We start from the raw sequence: 27,793 nt of genomic DNA on the forward strand, positions 1-27,793 counted from the left end.
TCTCTAAAACTAAGCTTATTTTTTTCTCCTCATATTACGGATCATCTTCTTTTGCTCGCCCTGCAAGTTGATGGTACCTGCATCAGCCCGTCCTCGCAAAGCTTGCGGTGTTGGTATTATCTTTGATTCTGGCCTCACCTTTGCACCTCATACCTAGTCTGTTGCCAAATCCTGTCATTTCCACCTTAAAACCATTGCCATGTCCACCCCTTACACAATAAGGAGCTTGTTCATGCTCTAGTAATTTCTCGTATTGATTACTGTAATTCTATCCTTGGTGGTCTCACCAGAAACCGTACTACCTCGCTACAGTTTCTAATGAATGCTGCTGACAGGCTGATTTTTCTATCTGCTTGCTCCTCTCACACCTCGCCCCTCTGTCAATATTTACATTGGCTTCCTGTACCCTATAGGAATCAATTCAAAATACTAACCCTTACCTATGAAACTCTAAATAACTCTAGCCCCTGTTACATTTCTTCCCTAATTTGTAGGTACATCCATTCCCAGTCTCTCCGCTCTGCTGGTGACCTTCTCCTGGTTACTGCTCGCACCCTTACTACTAATGTGCAGGACTTCTCACGGGTGGCTCCATTTCTTTGGAACAGTATGCTTTCCACCCATCAAACTCTCCACTAGTCTTCAATCATTTAAGAAGACCCTCAAAAACAACCCTTCTTCATAAAATCTTATGGTCTCTCAGAAAAACTGTTACAAATCTGTCTCTTGTTCTCTCCTAAAGGGCCATACTCCACTCACCCCTCCAATTCTGCTACTTTCCCACCTTGTTTGGTTGCTTTTCCCCTTGCTGCCCTCCCCATTGTATTTGTTTATACCCCACCTCCTCTAGATTCTAAACTTGTTTTAGCTGGATCCTCCTCAACAAATCCCTATAACATTTTGTAATTGTCTCATTTATTGTTCAATTTTCCCTCTTTATAACAGTGGAAAAAGTTGCCGCTACATAAACGCCAACAATAACAAAATGGTCTTCATAGTGAGGGAAGTGTCAATCCATTCGTGAACAGTTTGGGTAGATTACAGTTCTGTCACCTAGGCACTCCTGCGACCACTGCATACTGTAGTGGTTATGGTGCATAGTACCCCTTTAATAAAAAATATATATATTAATACTAGAGTATAAATGTGCTTCTTTTATTTATCCTGTTGATCAGTACATAAAAAGTGCTGCCCTAGCTGTACTGTGTATTTATTTTCCAATGTTGTAAGAGGTAAGTAAATTCATAAACCAATATTGCCTCCTGAAACCAATCTTTGTTTAATTCTTTCTGCAGCAGATTGATTATGTAATGTATTTATTTTTTTTATCAACCAGTGATTTTCCTATGTCTCCTCCGAGCAGGTAGGTTGCCATGTGTACAGACAGATACAATGGCTGTGTATTCACTAAACTGTGAATACAGTAAAGTCTACTTGATTTGGAAGAATTCACAGTTATTAAGGCCTAAAGCATGCATTCCCCAGTTTAGTGAATAGCCCCAGGGAGTGATTTTACGCTCAGTCAGAAAGCACTGGCTTTCCTCTACAGAGCGTTTTCCCGCCAAATCTCCCAACTGCCAACTCCTTGCAACCGCCACCGCCTTTCAAACCACTAGCTCATCCCACGACCAATGGCAGAGCGGCCAAGTTCTCGCGTCACGTGTCCCCGCCCCTTGGTGTATGTGCCGAGGACATGCCCACGTGACCGCATTCCACCAATCCGCGGGCTGCTCTGTTTTACCGCGACTGAGGAGAAGAAGTGGGAGGGTGCGCCGGCTGATGACGTGTGATCGGGAAAGGCGGGTTCCGGTATTGGCGGTGCGGCCTGACACACGGCGGAATGTGACCAGACCCCTGGGTTAGTGGCTATTACTTTCCCTCCCAGCCGGGGTCGGGTGTGGCGAGGCCGGCAGGTAGCTGTCCCCGCGGGCTGTGTGAGGGCTGCTCGGCCATGTGGGAGCTGGGAGTCCCAGCCCTCAGGGACCACACACACTTGGGGCTAGTTAGGACGAGGGGCTAGTTTTTTTATTTTAAAGAATTACTCTTCATTCATAACCTACCAAGTACGAAAATGAACTGCTGTTTCACGGCCTGTAAATAAGTGTGGTGTTGAATATCTTTGACTTATTTATTCTTTGTGCATTAGTGTTTAGTGTTTTCGTAGTCTGTAAAAAAACATTCCATAGTTAGCCATCACTGCCTACTTTATCTTAGACGAGAATGTCACTGCAGGTAATCAGGTCTTGCACAGCAGTATGTGATACAATGAAAGGACTGTAAATAATCAAACGGTTATTCTGCAAAAAAAAAATACAGTGCAGTTATTCCAGAGATCTGCATATACTTCCACAAGTAATATTTTATGTTCTAATAGTGGGGATATAAACTCCATTCTTCAAGGCCCATGGAAATTGCAAATGTTTTGGGTGTAATAGTTGAAAGATTGCCAATAGAGACATCATGTTTAGGAGAAATTCGAAAACTCTCTTGGAATTGCTACCCTCAAGAAGTGTTAATATCCTGCTGTATTAGATGGTGCTGAAATTGATGCATTCTGTCATTTCTAAAAGCAATACCATGTTATTTTTTTCCTTTTGCCCATAGGCATTCTTTTTTTGATCAGAGGCACCACTGCGCCACAAAAATGCCTGGTGTCACCCAATGTGAAAGTCAGACTGTGTTGGCCAAGTCCAGCCCAACGAAAAAGAGCAGACTGTCTTTGCGCTTCTTCCAGAAGAGAGAACCAAAAAGAGCTCTTGATTTTGATACACAGTCAACTGAAAGCCAGAATATGGAGGAGAAGGAGACGGAAATGTAGGAAATATAACTTATATGCTTGTGTGTGTGAGATGTTCTGATTTTTTTTGCATCATGCTTCACCTTGCACTGGAATGAAACTAACATGCGCTTAATACCAAGTCAAGAATACCAACATGATTTGTGTACATGTAAGTGGTGCTGTTAATAGGAAATGTTATGCAGTCATTTATTGATCCTGTGACCGTACCAGGATCATAAAACCAACTGCTTGGCTTGAATTACATTGACAACATTTTAACTGACAGCAGCACTGAGTAGGTGTATTTCTGTTCCTGTGCATGTTAAATTCATCAGTCTTCCAGGAGGAGCATCTGAACCATCAACTGCATGCGTACTACTGAGTTTGGGAGCCTAAACTTCCTAGTCTGTGTCTTTACCATCCCATCTAATTTCTTTAACCCCTTAAGGACACATGACATGTGTGACATGTCATGATTCCCTTTTATTACAGAAGTTTGGTCCTTAAGGGGTTAAAGGGACACTATAGGCACAGAGACTGTCATCTCAATGAATTGGTCTGTGTGCCATGTCCTGGTCAGCTAAAAACACTGCTGTTTTATGTCAATGTTTAAATTGCAGGATTAGCCCTTTAAGACCGGAGGGTGTACAATTACATCCTTTTTTAAAAGCGGCTCTAAACGCCGCCGGGCGTAATTGTACGCCCTCCGTTTTTTTTTTTTTTTACTTAACCGGTCGCTGGCGATCCCACGCCGGCGATCGCGGTTGGGGGGACTCCCAGGGAGCCCCCCGCGGCACGTCCGCCCTCCAGCAGCCCCCCCGGCCATGTGAGAGTGAGGTCCTTGCGAGGACCTCACAATCACATGGCCGGGATAGCTGGCTGGAAAAAAATAAAAATTAATTAAATCAGTGTAAAAATAAATAAATAATATACTTAGAGTGTGTGTGTGTGTGTGTGTATGTATATATACACATACCCACCCCGTCTAGGTGTATTTTGCTATTAATATCAAATTACACGTAGACTGATACTGATTAACTATATATATATATATATATATATATATATATATATATATATATATATATATATTTAAAAAATATGTAAATACGTTAAAAAATAAAATAAAAAAATTAATTAAATAATTTAAATATATCGATGTGTGTTGTTTCGTTCTAACTGTATTGTGATATTAATATATATATTTATATCAAAATACACGTAGAACGAAATGATATATATCTAAATATATACGTATATATCACTATATATAAATAAAATTATTAAAAAAATAAATTATATATATATATATATATATATATATATATATATATATATATATATATATATATATATATATATATATATATATACTACACATATACTACACATATATTTATGTAATAGTTTTACATAATTAGTTATCCTAATTAATTACAATTAGCGGGACCTGCCTGACCACCCATGCCGAAAGTATAGGGAATTTAATTTGCTAGCACTATATTTAACCCTATAACTTTCCAAGACACCATAAAACCTGTACATGGGGGGTACTGTTTTACTCGGGAGACTTCGCTGAACACACATATTAGTGTTTCAAAACAGTAAAATGTATTCCAACGATGATATCGCCAGTAAAAGTTACGTTTTTTGCATTTTTCACGCACAAACAGCACTTACACGGACGATATTATTGCTGCAATACTTTTTACTGTTTTGAAACACAAATATTTGTGTTCAGCGAAGTCTCCCGAGTACAACAGTACCCCTCATGTACAGGTTTTATGGTGTTTTAAAAAGTTACAGCGTCAAATATAAGGCTTGTGTTTCGTTTTTGTCACATTAAAATTCGCCAGATTGCTTGCGTTGCCTTTGTGACCCTATGGTAGCCCAAGAATGAAAATTACCCCTATGATGGCATACATTTGCAATAGTAGACAACCCAAGGTATTGCAAATGAGGTATGTCCAGTCTTTTTTAGTAGCCACTTTGTCACAAACACTGGCCAAAATTGGCGTCTTTTGCATTTTTCACACACAAATACTAACGCTAACTTTGGCCAGTGTTTGTGACCAAATGGCTACTAAAAAAGACTGGACATACCCCATTTGCAATACCTTGGGTTGTCTACTATTGCAAATGGTATGCCATTATGGGTGTAAATGTAATTCCTGGGCTACTATACAGTCTCAAAGGCAACGTAACCAATCTGGCGAATTTTTAAATTTAAAATGTAACGTAAGTCAAGTCAAATCCACTATTTCCGTCATGAGGGAACTGGAGGGACCCCATGGGTCATTGGAGGTGGCTTCCCGAACTTTTTTTTTTTAGAAATTCTTATTTTTGTTGTGCACGAGGTAACACAACATCGTACGATGCCACAATAGCTTGTGTAAGAACAGTAATATCACAGTATTTCACATAAATGGCATTATAGTATTGGCACATTTTTTAGGTATGAATATAGACAAGCAATGCAGACACGTCAAAAAGTAGGTCACGAAAGTAAGAGTCATAACATGCAAGACGTGATGGAGAAAATTCTCAGTAGAGTAAAGGTAAAGTACCGGAGTGTTAGGAGAGTAGGAAACCAGCTAGGAACATAAACTTATTGCACAAGATCCACATAATAACAAAGAGTTGGATCATAGATCATAGATATCTGTGCTTAGAAATGTCGTAGTCAAGCTCTCAGTAATAGTAAGCATATTGCTGTAGTGTGCATATAAACAAAGGCTTTAGACACATCAGAACGTACAACTGATAGTATGATTAACCAAAGTGATATAGTATTAGGCATAGATATAGCATGCACGGCAATAGTGCTGCACATGTTATAGACAATAAGCATGTCTTGTGAGACATTAACCTTACGATCAAGGAAAAATAATATGCAAGATGACAGAGTAGTGTCATATGCGTAGCTTTTAAGGGGCAGTAAACACACTAGAACCTTTGCTTATGCCATAAAGCTGGATCACTCTGTGGCTGCTATGGAATATGGGGAGAAACCAGGCGTTAGAAGACTAAATAAGATATAAGATATATATACTCGGAAACGGGCTTGCAACCACTGGGTGGCAAGTCATGGTAGGAGTATCCTCCCTGTTCAGGTATAGTAGGTGGGCGAGCAGCAGGGGGTGATATGATTAGTGCTCACCGTATGGCAGGCAGCAGGTAGAATGCGTCTCAACAGGGCCGTGGTTTACAGGATCGTGTGTTAGGTGGATTGCTTGTTACAGATATTCTGTGCTACTAGAATATTGGGCATAGTGGTTAGTTAGCAACAGTGGGCTAGTGTTGCACGTAGTGTGTAGCTGCATTTATAAGGGTTATAGGGCAAAGGAAAAGTAAATAAAACAGTGAACGCAACATATGTAAAATCAAGGTACATTTTGCTCCCTTGCTGTAGGTAGACCTCTGCAGTCTGTAGGCGTGCATGACCGCAGTGTAGACAATCTCAACAAGTGTCCCAGCAGAGCCGTGGAGCGGGTGTTGAGCTCCGGTAGCCAGATAAAAATATCACTGGCTGCCAATATAAGGCGTTTGTAGGATATCACTGGTTGCCAAATTAACCCATACAAAAGATATCCCTGGTTGCAACAAAAAAAGGGGGCGCCCGCTGTATCTGGCTGTTCAGTGTGCGTACGATCAAATCCTGTCTTAGTGGGAGATTGTATGTCTTTCGGTGAGTGAGCACCAGTCCTGGCGTGTATTCGGGTAGGTATGCACCAACAGTGGGGGTACTCCTAGTATGCCTCTCGGTCATCAAAACGGTAGATAACAAACAGTGAGTAGTCCATGCCTAGGTGTTAACAGTGGGGCTCAGGTGTAGTCTTTGGGTGTTTTCAGTTGAATCGGCCCAGGATCTCGGTGGCCAGTAGGATAAGTTTGCCAGGTCCTTTTGTGTGAGGAACTGATTAGGTGTGTGAGGGACTCACCGGGCTATGCTGGGCTTGATGCTCTATGTGGTGACCGCGGCATAGGAATCCGGCGTGGAGCCCTGGGGGAAGAACGGTACGGTCCTCGCCGGGTCCCATGTGTGGGTTGGGGAGGTAGAGCCGGGTAGCGTGTCCTGTGCTATGCCTAGGGTCCGTAGCAGGGCTGGGGCCTCTTGGATGTCTTGAACGTCGTGTTTGTCCACCCCTTGCTGTACCGTGAGTGTGCGGGAGAGCCGCCAGCGGTAGGTCAGCTTGTGATGTTGCAGCAGGGTGGTAAGCGGTCGGAGTGACCTGCGCCATACCAGTGTGCCAGCTGACAGATCCGCCAAGAAGGTTAGCACCATTGATTCAAAGTGGAGAGGGGTTTTCCCTCGCAGGGCAGCGTGGACCACCGCTTTATCAGTGTGGTTACGGAAGGTGATTACATCCCTCGTGGCTTTGGCCGGTGCATTTCCTGGCTTGGGTACCCTGAAGAGGCTTTCAAGGGTGATTGACTTTGCCTGTGTAGGAGGTAGTAATGTCGTTATCAGGCGCCGCACGACCCTCGGTAGGTCTGCTTTCAGTATATCCTCGGGTACCCCCCTGACTTTCATATTGAGTCTCCGCCTGGAATCATCTTGTGCCGCGAGGTGGCGGTCGTACTGTTGGGACTGCAGCTGTAGGTTCTGCACGGCCTGTTGGAGCGTGGCAATGTCTTGGGAGTTGGTCTGGGTAGTTCTTTCTACTTTGTCAATGCGGCCTGTCAGGCCTCTCAAGTCCTCACGCAGTGCCGCGACGTCCGCGTGGATGTGTTGTCGGAGGTCTGCTAAAAGCGCCTTGAGGACTGTCGTGGTAACTGGTTCGGTGTCTGTCCCAGTCCCGCTATGTTTTGCACTCCGTTGTGAGACCGGAGGTGGCGGATAATCCTCCTCTTGTTCTTCCGAGAGATCCTCGGAAAAGTCAGAGCATCCTCCATGCATCGCCGCCATGTTGTGGTCGCTGGTGCCTCGTGCTTGCTTCCACATCTCCCCGATGGTGAGCCCTGGGGTGGGCTTGTTTGGTACTGGTCTTTTGGATTTTCGTCCCATGTGGGCTCCAGGTAATTTTAGTCGTTTATGGGATTGTAGGGGGTTAGTTCGGCCGTTAATATCACTGGGAAGGCTCGGCTGTCGGCTTTCCGAACTTTTATTTCAGCCTCAGAGTAATTATTTACAATGTTTTTCATTTGTCTCCTTATAGATGAGGTTGTCATTTTTGTATAAAATTTAAATCCCTGCTAAAACAGAAAATAGCAATTTCAACATGCTATATTTGACCCTGTAACTTCCCAAAACACCATAAAACCTGTACATAGGGGGTACTATTTTACACGTGAGACTTTGCTGAATACAAATATGTGTATTTTATTGCAGTAAAAGCAAACAGTATTATGACATTGACAGTTAAAATGTCATGTAGAACTAAAAAAATAACTCTCTTATTTTCTCCCATTTTTTATATTAAATTATGTGTCATAGCTAAATATTTGATATTAAATGAAAGCCCTGTTTCCCCTGAATAAAATGATATATAATAAGGGGGGTGCATTTAATATGAAAGAGGTGAATTACGGTTGGGCAGACATATAGCGCAAATGCCAGGTTTTGTTTACCTTTTTTTTTTTTGTTCACAACTTGTACATTTGGCTCAGTCCTTAAGGGTTTAACATGCTTCTAATCTAGTGGATGTCAAGTTTCCGCTACTAGAGACACATCCTCTCCAATAACAGTTAAACTTGGCTATTCAATTAGATGGCTTCATAGAGTATTGGTGTGCATGCACACTTGCCTTCTAATGATTTGGTTTGAATGAGATCAAGATTCGTTATAAGCTCTGCCCTTTGTAACGAACAGTCAGCTTAGAGAAAGCATAGAGAGCAGTGACCGTTCCCTTTTACATTAAATTTTTTTTTTTTTTTAATTCTTTATTTTTGTTGTGCATTGCAAAATCACAATCTGACAAAGCCTGTACACCTGTCATGTAACAAGCAACATTATTCAGTAGCGTTCTCGGGACTGGTTTTTCTTAGATGCACATTTTTATTTTTTTTAAATTTAAGATTTTTATTTTCACAAAGTTATAAAGGGTAGGAATACAGAATAAAGAAAGGGGGTGGGGTGGGGAGGGGTGGGGTAATACATCTTCGACAACAAGTCACATATGCTTTTACAGTGTTTTATATAATAAACCTTATATAGCGTATTATATGACATACATCTCAATCAACGATATCCTTTGGGTGGACATCTAAAGTTAGGTGCAGTGAGGCATAAACACCTTTTACTCCCCAATATCACACAATCCCCCACCAAAACAAACAAGATTATCAATTACACCAGAGGACTCCCTGCTCCAAATCAATATAGAAGCAGGGAGTGCAATAACACAAAAAACATGCTCACAAGAAAGTATGATAGAAGCATTGGATAATCTGTATTGTAAGATTAAACAAGACCTCCAAGTAACATCAACTGAACTTAAAAATGAAGTAATAGAAATAAAAGAGAAATTAGAAAACCAAAATCAAAGTTTCATAAAATTACAAGATGAAATCCAAACGCTTCAGGTACAAAATAACTTAATGAAATCTAAAATACTAACTCTCGAACAGAAACTCACAGAAATAGAGGATAGATCAAGAAGGAATAATATCCGTATAAAAGGTATACCAGAAAATATTAATCACGATGATCTGGAAAAATACCTAAAAGAATTTGTGGACCAATTTGTTGATAACCACTATGAAGGAGTACATCCTTTTGAAAGATGGCACAGGTTACCAAAACCAACGGGAATTAACCCCTCTGAGCCTAGGGACGTTATAGTCCGATTTATGAACTGCCTCACAAAAGATAAGTTTCTACAGAAAATCAGATACCAGAGACCACATGATGAAAAGTTTTCAGGACTCACCATATACCCTGACCTATCAGCAGCCACACGTATGACTAGGAAAAAATTCCAAGATATAACACTGCAACTACGAAAAAATAATATTCACTACAGATGGGGCTTTCCTGTAAAACTAATTATCCCTCATAAAGGGAAAACTATAATTATTTCTGACCCACTAGAGGATCTGGGTAAATTGGGACTATTTTAAACGGAACGCCACCGCCAAAAATACATAGAAAAAGAGATGTGTATGGGGGTTAAGTAGAGGAGAGGGAATTTTTTTTTTTTTTTTAAACGAATAATGAATTATGGTTTATTTGAAAAAGAAATGATAAAATAATAGAAATATAGACATAATGAAGAAAATAACATTAGCAGGATTATAAACGAAACTGTAGACTATGATGAACGACCAAACATATACATAGAATCTTAAATTCTCTATACCGTCCTATAACAACTGTGTGACAGTGTGACCTATAGCGAGTGTGAAGGCGTTTAATAGAGATTAATTTAGGGTTTTCTCACGCTAAAAAATTTTTTTTTTTCTGGCACTTATAATAGAAAGACACGTATAACATTTAAACTATTTTTTAGGCAAAATTAACAATCAAGGGGGAGCAACTTTAAAGAAAATTGGACTCAGTAGATACCTCAATGAAATGGGGTAATTTAGAATCCAAATACACAACACCTGAATCAAATAACAGATAACTTAAAATGCATTTTATAGTTTTTTCCTTTATTTTTTTTTTTTTTTTTTTTTTTTTTTTTTTCTCTTTTCCTTTGTTTTCTTTAGAGATAATGAAACAGAGGTCACGTATAAAATGGATTAAGGGAACAAAATTTAATACACAATATACACAATACACATTATAGATAATTATAGATAATTAACACTACTAATATTATAATAGGATATTGATGGTGGTGAATGGTGATAATCAGAGATATATTACTAAAATCACAATGAAGCTGAAGGCCTGGGCAGTCAATATAGAAATAATCATAAAAATCAAGGTATTTGGATGGGAAGGGCTCATTAGTGTGTATATATATCCGTGTATGTCTATATACATATATGTAGATACGGGTGAGTGTGTGAATCTGTATACATGTATGTGTATGTGTGTGTTGGTATCAATTATCCTTTTTTTTTTTTTTTTTTTTTTTTTCCTCTCTCTCGTGCTTCCCCCTCCCTTTTTTTTTTTTTTTTTTTTCCTCTCCCCATCCACACACCACGTCAGCAACTGTGCTCTAGCTAGGAGCTCAATTTGGAGTAGCTAGACAATGTATAATCCAGTGGAATATTATCCAGGGATTATTCCAAACTGGAGACCCTGTTTTCCTTTAAGGGATATAGGATTACTTGTATGTATGAATGTGTGCACCAGGGGCATATGGAGAGTGAAGTGGAGTGAAGTTCTCAAAATTATTACTATAGATTACAAAGGATCAGTAAAGATCTGCGAATATGGTTAGGGTGTTATCTATTAATGCCCAGGGTCTGAACACCCCCCAAAAGAGAGGATATTTATATGATACAATTAGGAAAAATAAAATAGACCTATGTTTCGTTCAGGAGACACATTGGCAGAAGCAGAAAAATAATTACTGGAAATTTTCCAAATTCCCAATAATTTTTACATCAGACTATATTAAAAAGAAGAGAGGAGTTGCAATAATAATTTCAGCATATATTAAATTCGAACTTATCATGGAAAAAAAAGATAACCAAGGTAGAAGTCTGATTCTAATCTGTAAGTTAAACGAAGAAATATATACACTAGTAAATCTATACGCACCAAATATCTACTCTAGTAAATTTTTTAAATCACTTTTTAAGGAAATCGAAAAAATCAAAAAAGGAACTTTATTAATAGCTGGGGATATGAATGTTACACCAGATGTAAAAATGGATAGAACACTAACTAATAAGAGTAATCATTATACAAGAAAAATAATTAATAATGCCAGATCATTTACTAATGCCATGATAGAACACGATCTATATGATATCTGGAGGGTTCATCACCCTAACACCAGGGATTATTCGTATTTCTCTCATGTACATAAAACCTATTCTAGAATAGACATTTTTCTAACAAATTCGTACAGATTACATAAGTTTGAGAATTCTAACATTGATAATATATCCTGGTCAGATCATGCACCGATAATAACTAATATTAAACAAAAAAATGACACCAAGGTAACTACACCTTGGAGGATGAAAGATGAAATTCTAGACTCACTATCTGGCCTAAAATACTTGAAAGACCAAGCAGAAGAATTTATAAGATTTAATGATAATAAAGAAGTATCCAATACTACTCTTTGGTGTACATATAAATGTTTCATGAGGGGAAATTTTATAAAAATTGGAGCAAAATTGAAAAAAGAACAGGGGAAAAATTTAACGGATCTCTATATAGAACTAGCCATATTAGAAAATACTAATAAAAAAGATTTCAATATATTAAAATTAAACAAAATTAAACAAATACAAACTCAAATTAAAATTAGTTTATCAAATAAAGTGAACAATGCAATTATAAGGTTAAAACAGCTGTGGTATCATGGAGAAAATAGAACGAGTAAAGTTTTTTCTGATAAACTAAAATTCAAAAAAAGACAACAAAGAATTACAAAGATCAAATATAACAACAAAGATCATTTATCCCCAATTGACATAGGGGAAGTATTTGGTCAATATTATAAGTCACTATATAACCTCCCAAAGATTACCTCAACGCCTGAAGAGATAGATACTTTCCTATCTACCTGTAAATTACCAAAAATTAATATAGAACAGATTAAAGATTTGGAATCTCCGATATCTATGACAGAGATTACCCATGCTATAAAAACACTCCGCAAAGGGAAAGCTCCGGGACCAGATGGTCTAACAGATTCCTTTTATAAAACATTTTCTACCCCTATTGCTTCTCTTCTCTTTAAAGTTTATAATGAAGTAAGAGACCAGAAAAAATTCCCCAACGAAATGTTACAAACAATGATTACTCCCATTTTAAAACCAGAGAAAGACCCACATTTTGTACCGAATTATAGACCTATTTCGTTATTAAACATCGATATAAAGATCTTTTCAAGGATAATAGCTGATAGAATAAAAAAAATTGTCCCGACTTTAATCCATCCGGATCAAGCCGGATTTATCATGGGTAGGAAAGGAGCTCATAATGTACGCAGACTTTTAAATTTAATACAGGTAATAGATGATAATAGGATCCCATCGTTGTTTGTGGCCGTGGATGCAGAGAAGGCCTTCGACAGGGTAAACTGGTTGTTCCTGTCGAGGGTCCTCAAAGCATTTGGGTTTCAAGATTTCATATATGATTTGATCTGGTCTCTTTATACTAACCCAACGGCGAGGGTTATGGGAAGGGGTATTGCATCGGAATGGTTTGATGTAAATAATGGTACACGCCAGGGATGTCCACTTGCCCCATTGCTATATGCTTTGACTATAGAACCACTCGCCTCAGCCATTAGATTAGACCAAAAAATTCAAGGGATTCATCTTGCCGGCAAACAAGTCAAGGTTCTATTATATGCAGATGATATAATTCTAACATTAACTGAATGTGAGGATTCATTATGTCATTTTATGGAATTAATTGAGAAATACAGATCTATCTCTAATTATAAAATCAATGTAAATAAAACACAGGTGATATACACCAACTTACCAGAACAACAACTTCTAACTCTAAAATCTAAATTTTCATTTATTTGGTCGAGTGAGAGCATAAAATATTTGGGAGTTAAAATAAGCTTTGACTGGAACCAAATAATTAAAATTAATTACTACCCATTGCTCAAAGATATGAAAGATACGTTACTTAAATGGAATAATCTATACGTATCATGGATAGGGAAATCTAATGCGGTTAGACATTATTTACTACCCAAACTTGAATATATAATGAGAACCATTCCTATGAAAGTCCCAAAAGACATATTAAAAGAATATCAAAAAATATTTTCACAATACCTATGGGGGAAAAAAAAATCAAGAATAGCCCTCAAATACATAACTACAAAATTTAAGGACGGTGGAATATCATTCCCAGATGTGTATCAAATACATGACGCAATTATGTTCTCCCATATCCTAGAATGGAATAACGATAATATGGACAACTTGTGGATAGACCAAGAGCAAATCTCGAGTAATATATTTGATATTAAAATGTTATATTGGATTGATTCTTCAACATTCGCTAAATTAAAAATACAAAATAAGATAATACTGGATATTTTTTCTAATTTACAAACTTTGAAGAAGAAATTACAGATTACAGAACATCTAACTATAAATTCACCAATTGAAATAATACAAATATATATAGAGGACATTAACATTAAAAAATGGAAAGACAATGGTCTGGTAAAATTAGCTGATATTCTAAAACCAGATCTTAAAATAAAATCGTTTCAACAAATTCTTACTGACACAAAAGGACTCGATAACGAACATTTTACATATATTAGAATCAAACACTTTATACAATCTAAACCAGTACATAATATTTCACTTATAGATAATGTTCTTGGTATAGAACATAAGAATAATATGGTCTCAAAAATAAACAAGGTTCTATATAGTAGATACAATAAGGGAAAAATGAAATCTATGTTGAAATGGGAAAATGATATTGGAACTGAGTTTTCATTGGATCAATGGAGGGAGTCATTCGATTTGCTTGGAAAAGCGATTCATAGTATAAGTTTGTATGAATTACAGACTAAATTGGTCCATAGGTGGTATATGGTTCCAGCGAGAGTTGCAAGATTTCACTCTCCCACAGAACCTCTCTGTTGGAGATGCTTAAGATGTGACGGAACGTTTAGACACATATGGTGGGATTGCAATGCTTTGGATTCTTTAAAGCAAGTGATATCCACAAAAATCAATACCATTCTCAAAATAACAATGGACCTTTCTCCACAACTATTCTTGCTACATATGAATATTCCTACTAAAATTAAAACTATAAAATATCTAATAATTCATATTCTAATGGCGGTTAAAATTTGTATCGCCAGATATTGGAAAACTGTAAATACTCCCTCATGGAGAGAGGTGGAATCCCAAATAGGATATCAACGTTTAATGGAGAAACAGGTATATAGAAACCTTAATATGACAAACAAACACATTAAGATATGGGAACCCTGGACAACTGAGATATCCACTAACCAATAACATAGAATATACTAAAAGAAACTGGTCCTTAAACTTATAAATTTCCGCGATATGCTCCCTAATGCCCCTGGTGCACTGTGTGAATGAACAATTTTCCACGTATGTTTTGTTTGTTTAGTCTGATAAGATATGACCAGGGGAGCTAGGCATCATTCACTAGCTAACATAGATTACGAGAAGGCAATTGACATGATGCTGATGCTCCATGGCCGGTCTTACGTTAAATTAAAATAATATAATAAAACGAATTTTGATGAAATCTTAAATAGAACTTTTTGTATATACAATAACATATGATGAATTGGCACCTACCCTATTCCTAAGCGATACCAACTCATGGGACAGAAGCCGTTCTGATGTAAAAAAAAAAAAAAAAAAAAAAAAAGTTAGGTGCAGTGAGGCATTTAGACAATAAAGCAATTAGGCAATGACCCATTCTCGTACCTATTCAACAGATATTTACAGGTTAAGTAGACATTTTATCCATTTTATCAAGTTTCATTTTCTTTTAAGACTTCTGATTAGCAGTCATTCGTTATATCAGTAACGTGGGGGCGTACGTGCCAAGTCGGGTGGAGTACTGTTCCACTGATCTTAACAGGATCTTAAGGACAAGTTATGAGCCTAATGACTGTCCAGGAAGTCTACCCAGGGGTTCCACAGTCGCTCTATCTGGTTCCTTTCAGTATAAGAGACTTAGATGCACATTTTTTTTTTTTAAATTCTTTATTTTGGTGCAATAGATTTAACAAACAGTCCCGTGGTGCTACGACAGCAGACACAGGCGGGATGGTGTAATCAAACAAGGTTATGACGGTATACAATTGCACATTTTGTTATGAGACAGGTTATAAAAGTATGGAAGTACGAAAAGAGTTATATCAGTAATCATGAAACATTTGCTATGATGAGTAAAACACAGTTTATATAATTTGCCATTAAAATAATAACTTAATCGGGGACATAAGCTAAACATGAGGGTTTGCTGGCTCCACCTAGGGTCCAATGCACATTTTCAATCAGAATGATCCAAGAGATTCCTGCATAATGATCGTCAGGTCTAGTGAATATGAACCTGCAGAAGTAATGGAGGAGGGACATGTAGGCCAGCTATGCTCCCCTGATTGTAGTCCACCATGGTTAAAGGCCTGAACCTTACCTAACACATTACCAGCAAGATCCTGAGCTGGTTTACTGCAATGCAGCTCTCTAGGGCGTATTATCTTGGTGCTTGGTTAACCCAGTCGCCACCTCCCAGATAGCAAGTCTGAGGTAAGTGTTCAGTAAGCCTATTGTGTCTCGTGGGTAATATATCAAATTAAACAGAAAATAACTCTGGGTAACCTAACATAGAGTAAAAACAATATTATAAAACGGTCACCACGGGGCCCCCTTGCTCTCTCCCGGACAGTCTTGTAGGACCGACCCATTAGCTTGTGAGCTCCCTGTGTGGGTTTTCGTCTGATGCGTTGTGGGGTGCTGATTGTGTTTGGGATACTACCACACGTGTAGACGTCGCAAGTGGTGTAAGTTGGCTCTTAAAATGGGGTCTGTTTGTGTCTGCGGTGGTGCTGCTGAAGCCTATGGTTTTGTTAGTGTCGGCCGCCATGAGACCCCCCTGTTGCGGCTTTCCAACCTGCCTTACCCGCGTGGCGGTATGTGAGAATAATACTGGGTGTCTCCGCGACCCCGGTGACCTGCGGTCTGCAGCTGAATCTGAGGATGCGATTAACTAAAGGTTAGACATAGAAGAGAAAAAATAAAAAAAAAAAAAATTAAAAAAAGTAAAAAATAAAATAAAATAAAATATTTACAAGACAATATGGCATATATACTATTGAGCAAAGATTGTGAGTAGAGTAATGCCTTTTGGGCACACAGTTCTGGTGGTGAGTTCATACGGTAGTCCCGGTGTACCCATCTTGGGTGGTGGCTTAGCCGTGGCACAGTTAAAGCAGGGGTTCCTATGGGGGATCCAGCCGCCCCATGAGCTGTGTGTCTCCGGTGGGCTTGGTTCCGCGTTTCCCTCTCGTGGTAGGGTTCATGGCCGTCCGGGCCTCTGCCGTTTGCTGCTCTGAGGGGGTCGGCCCCAGTATATTAAGTTTCTCTAGAAACCCTGTGTGGTCCTCGGAGGGCGACAGTGTGTGTATCGCTTCTCCTCTCTGCACCACCAATGTCCCCGACAACCCCCACCGGTACTTGATACCTTGGTCTCGTAAAATCCTGGTGATGTGAGCAAACTTGCGCCGTTCAAGGAGCACTGCGAAGGGTAAGTCGTAAAAAATCAATAACTTGGCGTTTGCAATTACTATATTTGATAGTTGTCTGGATCGTGCCATAACAGCCGTTTTTATTGAGGTGTCTCTTGTGACAACGATAATGTCCCGAGGTGCATCTGCGGGTGCTGTAGGCGCTTTCCGGACCCGGAAGGCCGATACCAGTGGTGGCCGCTCGCCGCCTACCTGGACTCCAAGTGCTTGCAGGACTTCATGGGCAAAGTTGAGCAGGGCTTCCTGGCCTACTGACTCTGGGGCACCGCGGATCCTGAAGTTCTTTCTTCGGTGCCTTGCTTCTAGAGAGGTCACTGCTCTCGATAGGTGTTGCACCTGTTGGGTGAGGGCTTTGACCCGGGAGTCGGTGTCGTCCAGCCTCTTTCCCCTGTCCTCTTCTCCGGCTTCAATCACTCCCATGCGGCGGTTTAGGCCTCCTATCTCCTCTTGCACCCCAGCCAGGTCCGCCTTCCAGACCTCTCGCAAGTCCCGCAGGAGGTTTTTTATGTCCCCTTTGGTTGATGGGGACCTGTCGGAGTCCGAATCAGCCCGCTGGTATACACCGCTGTGTGTTCGAGGCGCTTGTGCTGTCTCGTCTTCCAGCGACAGCTCGGAGTCGCTAGAGCCGCGTGGCTCCGTAGGCGCCATATTTGGCCGGGCCTGCTGCGATGGCCTGTTGAAGGAGAGTCGGATGTCTGGGTGACTCTGTCCCTCCGCATGGGCCAGCTTTCTGTGTTTCTTCCCCATGACTCTTTGGGGGGTATTCCAAGAGCTGTAAATGTCTGGGTTTAAGCCGTTTCGTGGTTCAAATGGTCGAATTTTTATCTCTTTTTTTGTCTCTAGAGCCTAGATGCACATTTTTTAATTTTTGTTTGAGCGCAAAACCATACATTGGCATCAAAAGTAACAACGTTGATTATAGGTAATATCATGTTTATATCAGAACCAGCTCTTATTCTCAGCAAGCTAGGGCAATGCCATCAGTATCTGTGAGCCTTTGCCGCTTACCATGTATGTTCTTTATATTTGTTGTGCAATACATTAATGCAAGCCGATAAGACCATGACACATATTTTATAACAAATAACGTACAGTAAACTTTTAGTACCTGGCCTGATATGAATGTACATATTTAAGTAATGTTTCCAAACAGAAACTCGGGTACTTAGTTAGCTGTAGAAGTAATGTCGATATAAGCTGACACGTATGTACAGTACAAATTGTGCTTTCTGTTGGAAACAAATAGAGATCCATGTATCCGTAGTTCTTTTGCTACTTGCCCTGTGAAGGCCAGGGCTGTGATATACTAAAACATAAAGTAAAAAAAAAAAAGAGGTTCAAAGAGTAAGACATGAAATACAATATAAGAGAAGGAAAAAGACCAGGACAGACAAAGACTGTAAGGAAAGAAAAGAAAAATCGGGGTGACTAAACACGCGGCGGGGCACCAGAGGGCGGGAGGGAGGTGGGGGGCCAAGGGAGAAGGGGAAACGAGGCACATTTATGAAGACCCTCCCGGTACCTAAGTGCTCAGTGGGCTATCATCCCACGGCTCCCACAGTTTCTGGAACGCCCCCTTGGTCCCCCTAACCCAGCAGTCAGATCATCCATTAAGCGTACTTCCCTAATTCTCGTTATAACGCTCGCTATGTGTGGCATATCTGGTTGTAGCCGTGTGTGCTATAGCTCTTCTTCCAGCTAGAGTAAATTTGTGAATTAGTTTTTGCTCCCTTCTAGTCTAGCCATCAATAGATCTGTTCACTAGATATACCCAAGGGTCCATATCTGGGGCTCTGGTAAACACCTTTGTTAGGAGGTCCCTTGTGGCCATCCAAAACCTGGCAATCTGGACACTCCCACCACATATGTACGTATGTCCCCTTTTCTCCACATCCCCATCAGCATTAATCTGTAGTGGTTTTGTGCAATTTGAATAGCATAACTGGGGTCGTATACCACCGGAACATCATTTTAAGGATTGTTCCTGTAATGTCACGCATACAGAAGTGGTTCTGTTGGCCTCCCAGATCTCCTGCCATTCTATTCCCTCAAGTTCCTCACCAAGATCTCTCTCCCATCATGCAATGTATGCTAGTCCCCCCCATTCCTTAGTTTCCGTGCATAGATGTGCGTACAGTTGGGTTATGAGTTTACATTTAATTTTATTCAACTATAATACAGACAACACAGATTCATATTTTTGTGTACAGGATCACAAAGAACTGATGTATTTTAACATGTAATGCAATTTTGGAAGATATGCCTAATTATGTTTTTTTTTTTTTTTTTTTTTTCATTCTCAGAAGTTGTGATCAGGTTGTTCCTGCTGCACAAGAATCCCCTTCTGTGTGCTGTGTTAAAAAAGAGAGCCTAGTTCCCTTTGTAGGGTTCAACAACCTTGGCAATACCTGCTATCTTAACAGCATTCTCCAGGTACCTATATAACTGCTGCTATTTATAATCCTAGGTGAATTATGTGCATATGTCTTTATTTAAACCTTTAGCAGTACCAATAATTTTAAGGGACACTCACTTGTGTCCTACCCAATTTTGTATCTCACTTAAAGGACCACTCTAGTGCCAGGAAAACATACTCGTTTTCCTGGCACTAGAGTGCCCTGAGGGTGCCCCCACCCTCAGGGTCCCCCTCCCGCCCGGCTCTGGAAAGGGGAAAAGGGGTAAAACTTACCTTTTTCCAGCGCTGGGCGGGGAGCTCTCCGCCTCCTCTCTGCCCCGTCGGCTGAATGCGCGCATTCAGCCGGTCGCATAGGAAAGCATTTACAATGCTTTCCTGTGGACGCTTGCGTGCTCTCACTGTGACTTTCACAGTGAGAATTACACTAGCACCTCTAGCCACTAGAGGATTAGGGGGAAGGCTTAACCAATTTATAAACATAGCAGTTTCTCTGAAACTATGTTTATAAAAAATTGGGTTAACCCTAGCTGGACCTGGCACCCAGACCACTTCATTAAGCTGAAGTGGTCTGGGTGCCTAGAGTGGTCCTTTAACGTTCTAGTGAAGTCCTGAGGCGATGTGCATTTCCAGTAAATACCTACACAGCAAAGATGTATGGGAGTTACGCTTAGCAATTTAGCTTTTTAATGAAAGCTTTATAGCTGGCGAATTGCTTAGCTTTTATATATATTTTTATTTTCTTTGAGAACTGGATTGCATATAGTTTCAATTATATTTTTATTGTGTTAACTGCGGTCTGTACAGCCTTTAGTAGAAGCAGCTAAACCTTCAACTCTCATAAATCTGGCTGTGCAAATTGTCACAAAACTACATCTGTAATATTAAGATTTATTTTCTTAACAAAGAAATTGGGTACCCCACTCTCACAAAGTGCTAAACATAGACACCAGTAGCCTATTCTACACATCACACTTAAAATGTGTAGTGTCCCATTAAATGTTAATATGAATCTTAACACTCCGGAACAATTTTGTAATGCAGAACTTCGAATGTTGGCTCTTCCCTCAGCACCTTGCCCTCCTGATTGTTTTACAGTCTGTTATAAGAACATTTTCTGACCTGTTTTATTTGCAAATTGTGCCGTAGGTATTATGTTACTGTCCCGGATTTAAAAGTGGAATCAAACAATTGTGTGATGTAATTTCTAAAAAGCGGGAAAAGCCAAAAGAAGAAAACGAACAAGAATTTGACAAGGTAACATATTATTGGTGTAAGTTATATTTGTAGTTCATAGCTTGGTACTGTAGATATGTGAGATATATCTTCAGTCAATTTAAATGGAAATCAGGGACTAGGGCTGTGATAATTTGGAAAGTATTTTTACTAGAATGCCAAAATAAAAACAGAGGAATTGCTTTCTGTATTAAATAAAAACCAAACACTCTTCACAAAAATAAACAAAATTGTTGACGTAATTCCAGGGCAGCACAAAAGACGATCCTCCTGCGAGTTATGAGGTGATCTGCAGCTTAAGCTCTTTAATCCATTCCGTTGAACGTCTTCAGCTCAATTTTCTCTCTAATCCAGATGGTTATGATTCTGAACTTGCCACTCAGCCCAGAAGACTTCTAAACACACTGAGGTAAGTTCAGCTGTAATCCAGATATGATGCAAGCTGGTAAAACAAACATAATCGGAACACTTTGCTAGAAGTTCATTTTTAATTTTTTTAATTTATTTTTTTTATTTGCTTATTTGTTAAAGCAGACCTGTCGCAAGAATAGTATAACCTTTTGTGCGTGTGTGTTCAATGCACATTCATGCTATGTTCCCTGGAATGCCTTAAAGGCACACATCAAGCCCTGCTGCTGTTATAGAAGACACTCTCCAGACAAAAAGAACAGTCATGAGCAGGGAAATCTTATGCTGCTATTTGCTATTTTTATTTTTAAATTGGGAATTTCATAGTCTCAGATACATCTAACATTGTTAATAGATCTGTATTTATAGAGCGTGCATTTTAATCTATGCATTGCATTATACAAATTTCTAGTAAAAGTATAAAAACTGTATATTTACTTTAAGATCTATCAGTGATGAATCACGTGTGTACTGGGGGAGCTACAATGGCTCTGCGCTTTGCTTCTGTTTAGTCTAAATACTGTTGATCTCATATTTGGCATTGAGAGAACATGTGCAAGATTTCAAAACTGGTTCTGTTGAATCTTCTTGCACAATGAGAGTGAAAAGATGCCTTTTCCAATTAGTTTCCACAAGAAATGGCACATGGAAACACATTAACACTTTTTTTTAAAAAAAAAATTTTTATATATATAAATCTTTGCATGCATAGATTTAAAATAAAATATTTACTGAAATCCATTTTATTTTAAAAGGGAACTTAACCCTATGTATGAGGGTTATTTGCAACATGACGCTCAGGAGGTTCTCCAGTGTATTTTGGGAAACATTCAGGAAGCATGCCAAGCCCTGAAGAAAGAACAAGTGAAAAGTTTGCAGTTGGCAGACAGCAAAACACAGGTCCCAGATACAGCAACAGAGTCCAAACTTGATGCGAATGTGCAAGGTGTTGAAACTGGATCTGTCACTCACAGCAACGACAATGAATGTGATAATAGTGCAGTCACAATTGAGACCAATGAAAATGGAAAAAGAAAAAGTGATAATGAGGTTGGAAATGCAAAGAAAAAGACAAAATTAATAAAGGAACTACCACCAGAAGAACACAGATTGACCAGGTCAAAGAGGAAGTCACAAGAAAAAACAGATCAACAAACAAACACAGTACAAAAAGCAGGAATTGAAAATAGCGTCTCCAATCCAACACAGAAAAAATCAAAGCTTGGATTGAACTGGCTGCGATCTAATAAGCAGACAAGCATTTTATCCAAGTTCTGCAACTTGAGCAAACATACAAATTCCTCAAGCAAAACAGAAACAAGCGAGAACCGTGCCGAATCCGAAAATGAAAAATGCGTAAATGGTCAAAGTAACTCTGAGAAATCCAGTCACACACACAATGCAACCGTGGCATCCTCCCAGAATGGTGGGTATCATCCAAATGTAGAAACTAGGAATAATAGGTTGAAATTTCCGGTCTAAAACATGCGTGCACAATGACTGTAAATACTTGCAAATTGAAGTGGTAGTTGTAAAGTTTGCCTGAAAATAGATGTTTTAGGTTGATTTTAAAATGATGATCAGACTGGACTTACTGGTATCACCAACATTTATTTTTCTGCTTCTGAAAAAGAAACAGAACACTGCCATTCTATGCAGTGTATTTAACCTTCATAAATGTAGTGTCCATTATTTGTGGCAAGAGAAAGTGTGCTTCAGTGGCTGCACTTTATGTTGTGTTGATAGATGTACCAGCGAAGTGTATAATCTTTTTAAATCTGTACCAGAGCATAATTTACAAGATATGATAAACTAATGGGGACTAGAATGCCTTTCACATGCTCAGCCTCAGTTATGCAATTCCTTACACCTATCCCATACATTCTACATTTTTGTATTGCAACATGCTATGTCTCTTGGTATAATTAAAGAGACACTAGAGTCAACGAAACAACTTTAGCTTAATGAAGCACTTGGTGTCACTGCTCAATTCACTGCCATTTAGGAGTTAAATCACTTAATTTTGTTTATGCAGCCCCAGCCACACCTCTACCGGCTTTGACTAAACGTCTGCATGACCACAAAATGGTTTCACTTTCAATTAGATGTAACTTAATTTAAGTTTTTCCTGCTCTCTAAATTGAACGTTAATCACACACAGGAGGCTCCTGCAAGGTCTAGCATGCTATTTACAGTGCAGGGATAAGAAATTTTAAATTAAACAGAATTTGCAATAAAGGAAGTGTAAGCAGATGACTCTTTACAGGAAACGTTAAAGTCTGTGCAAGTCAATTGTAACTCCTAAATGAGCAGTGAGACTGAAGGGTCATGATCTATACATCAAAACTGCTTCATTAAGCTGAAGTTGTTTTGGTGACTATAGTGTCCCTTTTAACTTCTCAGGTTGCAGTACTAGCATTGCTATATTTTTGCTAGACCGGTACTTAAACTGAATTAAGTTGCACTCATTTTAAAATGCAATGCTTTTAATAATTTTGTTTAAACATCTTGTCTAAAACTATTGGCCAGTATGAAGTGTTATTTTTATATGCATAGGTTTTTATTTACTGTATGATGGTAGGAATTTGTATACTGATGTGAAATATGATTGACAATTGTAGAGTCATCTGAGTTTGAACTGGTGGAGAAATTGTTCCAAGGCCAACTCGTGCTGAGAACGCGATGTCTAGAGTGCGAGAGTTTCACAGAGAGGAGAGAAGATTTTCAGGATATCAGTGTGCCTGTGCAGGAGAACGAGTCCAGTAAAGAACAGGACTCATCTGACAGTAAGTTCACAACTTACACCATTATCAAGCATAATTATGACAACCCAACAGCAAGTCAGAAATTCCAGTAGTTCCCCTTATGCGTGTATTTACTTAATAAGAGCCTGGTAAACTGGAATTTAAAGTTGTCTGTTTCATGTTTTGTAATTATTTAGAAAGTTTGTGAAAATACCATTTGTATAGAAAGACTTGCTATTCAGGAACCTTCTAGGAGAAGGCTTAGATCAGTCCTTCAATTAAAAATATCTGGTAAATGGTTACTGCAAGTGCTATGACTACTCTAGTGATTTGATGTGGTCATGGTGCTTTAAATTATTATTATTATTATTATTATTATTATTATTCCTGTTGGACACACAAGAACAGAGGGATTGAGGGCCCTGCTCAATGAGCTTACATGCTAGAGGGAGTGGGGTATAGTGACACAAAAGGTAAGGGTAGAAAAGTAGGTTGTTAGGATATTATTTACTGAGGGCTTAGTGTTTTGATGACCGTTTCAGGAGAGAAATCGGGGGGCAAGGAGGGAAAGCTGTTAACAGTTTAGTTGATATGCTATCCTAAAGAAGTAAGTTTTTTTTTTCAAAGAATTTTTGAAGGAGTGGAGATTGGCTGAGAGTCTAACAGAGAGGGGAAGGGCTTTCCATATGAATGGTGCAGCCCTAGAGCATCAGAGGTGGGAGTACAGAGGATAGACGTAGGTCTCCGGCAGAGTGTAGGGGCCTAGATGGGACATTTGTGTATTAGTGAGGATAGGTAGGTGGGAGCAGCATTGTGTAGAGATTTGTAAGAAAGTGTCAGAATCTTAAATTGAACCCTATATCTTACAGGAAGCCAATGTAGGGACTGACAGAGGGGGAGGCGTGGGCGGACAGGAAGATGAGCCTTGCCGCTGCATTCATTATAAACTGTAATGGGGCAAGTTGGGAGCACGTAAGACCACTGAGAAGTAGATTACAGTAGTCAAGGCAAGAGAGGATAACGACATGGACATGTATGTCCAGTGTTTTGCTTTAAACGCTGCTCATACAGAGATTAATCCCACGGCAGCAGGAGATGTAGCTCTTTTTGTTTTTGCACAGAATGCGTTCTTGGCTGTGAACGGTCAGCAGTGTGTTCTCAGCCAATGAATGACCCTTTTGGTAAGGAAAAATGACATTAGCCAGTACGTAACACTCATTGACTTATAACAACGGGAAGGGACCTGGTAGACTCTCTGCATTTTGACCACTGGAGCGCCCTGTGGTGGTTATGGTGCTCAAAGTGCCCTATGAGTGTGATCAAAAAATATAAGGCTTGTCTCTCTTTTGAGGTCAATGAAGAGTAGCATAATTGTGTGCTAAGATTATGTTGGACAAGTTTCTGGTATGGATGTTCTATCTTCAAGATTTCACACATTTTGTTACTTGGTGCACTTCTCATTAGTTCCAAATATTTGTATATTTACTGCCATTGTTTAAATCTCTAGTTTCTCCGGATCCTAGAGTGGAAACAAAGAGTTTAAAGTGGGCGATATCACAATTTGCATCGGTGGAAAGAATTGTTGGAGAAGATAAATATTTCTGTGAAAATTGCCATCATTATACGGAGGCTGAACGCAGTTTACTTTTCGATAAAATACCAGAAATTGTAACTATTCACCTAAAGTGCTTTGCCGCAAACAGTTCAGAGTAAGTAAATGTAACACTTTCATTTCTCTTGCTTAAATATTTTTTTGCATTCTCGATAATTGTGCTCTCGAGTTCAAATTAAAATCCTGAGCGATTTTTGTTATAAGTAAAGCGGTACACATTAACGGTTGTTTATTTTTGCGAAGACAACCCCAGAAGACCCAGATACTTGCATGGTGGCACCTGGGGGTACAAGGGGAGATGTACGTGCTTTAATCTTTCTCCATATTCTTGCCATAACCTTTTGGCCAGATCTCTGGACATCTCCAAGTACAAAACTGTGGGTTGATAGAGTTTCCTACAAGAAATGTATGGAAAGAAAAGTTAGATGGTATAATGTGACCATTCAAACTGAAAGTCTTTTTTTTCCCTTTTTTTTTCTACATGACTTTTTTACGTTTCAGATTAGGCCAGCTCTGAAATTATAACCATTGGAACTGACGCATGTAGCTTTTGACGGTCCCGGTCAGGTTCTCCTCCACTGTTTGGTAGATTCAAACAAACCGTGGCACTGCAGATTTTTGTGGACTACTACACAAATCAAGAGAAATATGGTCCACAATTATCTGCAATAACAAGGATAGCTGTTACTGTTGTAGAAGATTTATAACCTTCTGTAGCCAAGTACTCCTCAAAGAGGTAGAGAGTGTACATTTCAGTTACACAGAAATGTTAATGAGCAAAGATAAGCTAATGTCAGTGAGAGTCAGCACAGCTAGATCAGTGATGGATGTGCTGATTTTGTGGCAGTTTGGTCATCACTGTAGAAAATCATATCCATGGCTCAATGTTGCAGTTGAGAGTGGTGATTTAACACAAAAGTGGGAATCAATTACTAATTACTTCTTACTTCTAGGTTTGACTGTTATGGCGGGCTTTCCAAGGTAACAACGCCTTTGCTAACGCCATTACACTTGTCCCTTGAGGAATGGAGTACAAAACCAACAAAGGATCGCTACGGATTGTTTGCAGTGGTAATGCACAGTGGTGTTACAATAAGCAGCGGCCATTACATGGCATATGTTAAAATTACAGATCTTCAGGAACTTGATCTTGACCCAGTGAAAATGGTGAATGGCAACCAGGACGCAGTAAAGACTGAGCCTCTCACAGAAGAGGAAGCTCGTGCAGCTGGCGAGTGGTATGATGATGGCGAGGTCATGTTTAAAGTAGGTGGTGGCACCTCTGCTAAAGTGAATAAAAAGAACTCTGACACAGTCAGCCTCCTTGGAGGCCAAAAAAGTAAATCTGACTTTGAACATCTTCCTAACAAAACTGTAAAAGCTGAAAAGACTTCAGCAGGGCTTCCAGAGAATATAGCCTCAGAGAGTAGCAGCTTTAACGGGGAACGTCAGGCTGAGAATGGTGAATGTAGTGAAATTAGGTCTTCTGCAACCTTTAACTTGGAGAAGGCTGCTCGATTCCTGCTGCAAAACCTGAAAGAATATGAAGGCAAGTGGCTTCTTTTTGATGATTCGGAAGTGAAAGTAACAGAAGAAAGGGACTTTCTGAGTACAATCTCCCCAAGCACACCAGCAACATCCACTCCTTATCTCTTGTTTTACAAGAAAATAACAGAGCAATAAAATGCACTTCACAGGCTATATGCAAATATATGTAATGTTATGGCAACCCATGCAGCTGGTGTAGAGATGTAACTCCCTGTATGAGCTTCATGTGAGTTAAAGCTCTAACCTCTGAATGGATTGCAGAGTCCTGCTTAAGGGAATGTTAACCTAAACCGTGCATAAAGGCATCATTATAATGTAGCTGCAGTGGGTGGGCCTGTACTGATAAGATGTTACACATGTTACACAATTAGCACGCAGCCCTCTAAACTTCAGTTAAGTAGCAATTAAACTGTCCACTTGGAAACACCTTTCAGTCCTGCACACTAAGCACTGTGGGACGTTCCCTTTGTAACCGTTACCACTGCCAGTATATGTGTATATATGTATAGAATTCCTTTGACTCCTAAAGGCTTTGAAGAAGCTCTAGGTAACTAGTCCTCACCAGCGTGACCTTTTACTGTATTTTGCTTGTGTATATATAGATTACAAAGTGTACATTTGTCAGCTAAACATGTATTACGTTTATCAATTTCTATTTTTAAATAAAGTGTTTTCTATTCCAAGTGAATTAAAAAT

General features: G+C 39.3%; 1 protein-coding gene across 2 annotated transcripts; it reads left to right on the forward strand.

The window, feature by feature from the left end:
* The first annotated feature begins 1,733 nt into the window (after positions 1-1,733).
* USP1 (ubiquitin specific peptidase 1) lies at positions 1,734-27,793 on the forward strand. 2 transcript variants are annotated; one of them, XM_063427859.1, is made up of 9 exons: positions 1,734-1,858; positions 2,605-2,814; positions 19,440-19,569; positions 20,699-20,806; positions 21,034-21,194; positions 21,949-22,619; positions 23,815-23,979; positions 25,445-25,646; positions 26,503-27,793. In XM_063427859.1, exons 2-9 carry the CDS (start codon positions 2,645-2,647, stop codon positions 27,230-27,232), a joined length of 2,337 nt encoding a protein of 778 aa, XP_063283929.1. In that variant the 5' UTR covers positions 1,734-1,858; positions 2,605-2,644; the 3' UTR covers positions 27,233-27,793. The 2 variants fall into 2 exon arrangements, with proteins under 2 accessions (XP_063283929.1, XP_063283930.1); XM_063427860.1 differs by having other exon boundaries at positions 19,443-19,569.

The sequence above is a fragment of the Pelobates fuscus genome, chromosome 7 (assembly GCF_036172605.1).
Source record: "Pelobates fuscus isolate aPelFus1 chromosome 7, aPelFus1.pri, whole genome shotgun sequence".
NCBI lineage: Eukaryota > Metazoa > Chordata > Amphibia > Anura > Pelobatidae > Pelobates > Pelobates fuscus.

What these genes read in the sequence shown, in the direction of transcription:
- USP1 (XM_063427859.1), top strand. Translation starts at nt 2,645, where the DNA reads ATGCCTGGTGTCACCCAATGTGAAAGTCAGACTGTGTTGGCCAAGTCC. An exon ending in ATCTTAACAGCATTCTCCAG is followed by an intron (nt 19,570 to 20,698) that starts GTACCTATATAA and finishes ATTGTGCCGTAG; the next exon opens with GTATTATGTTACTGTCCCGG. An exon ending in AGACTTCTAAACACACTGAG is followed by an intron (nt 21,195 to 21,948) that starts GTAAGTTCAGCT and finishes TTATTTTAAAAG; the next exon opens with GGAACTTAACCCTATGTATG.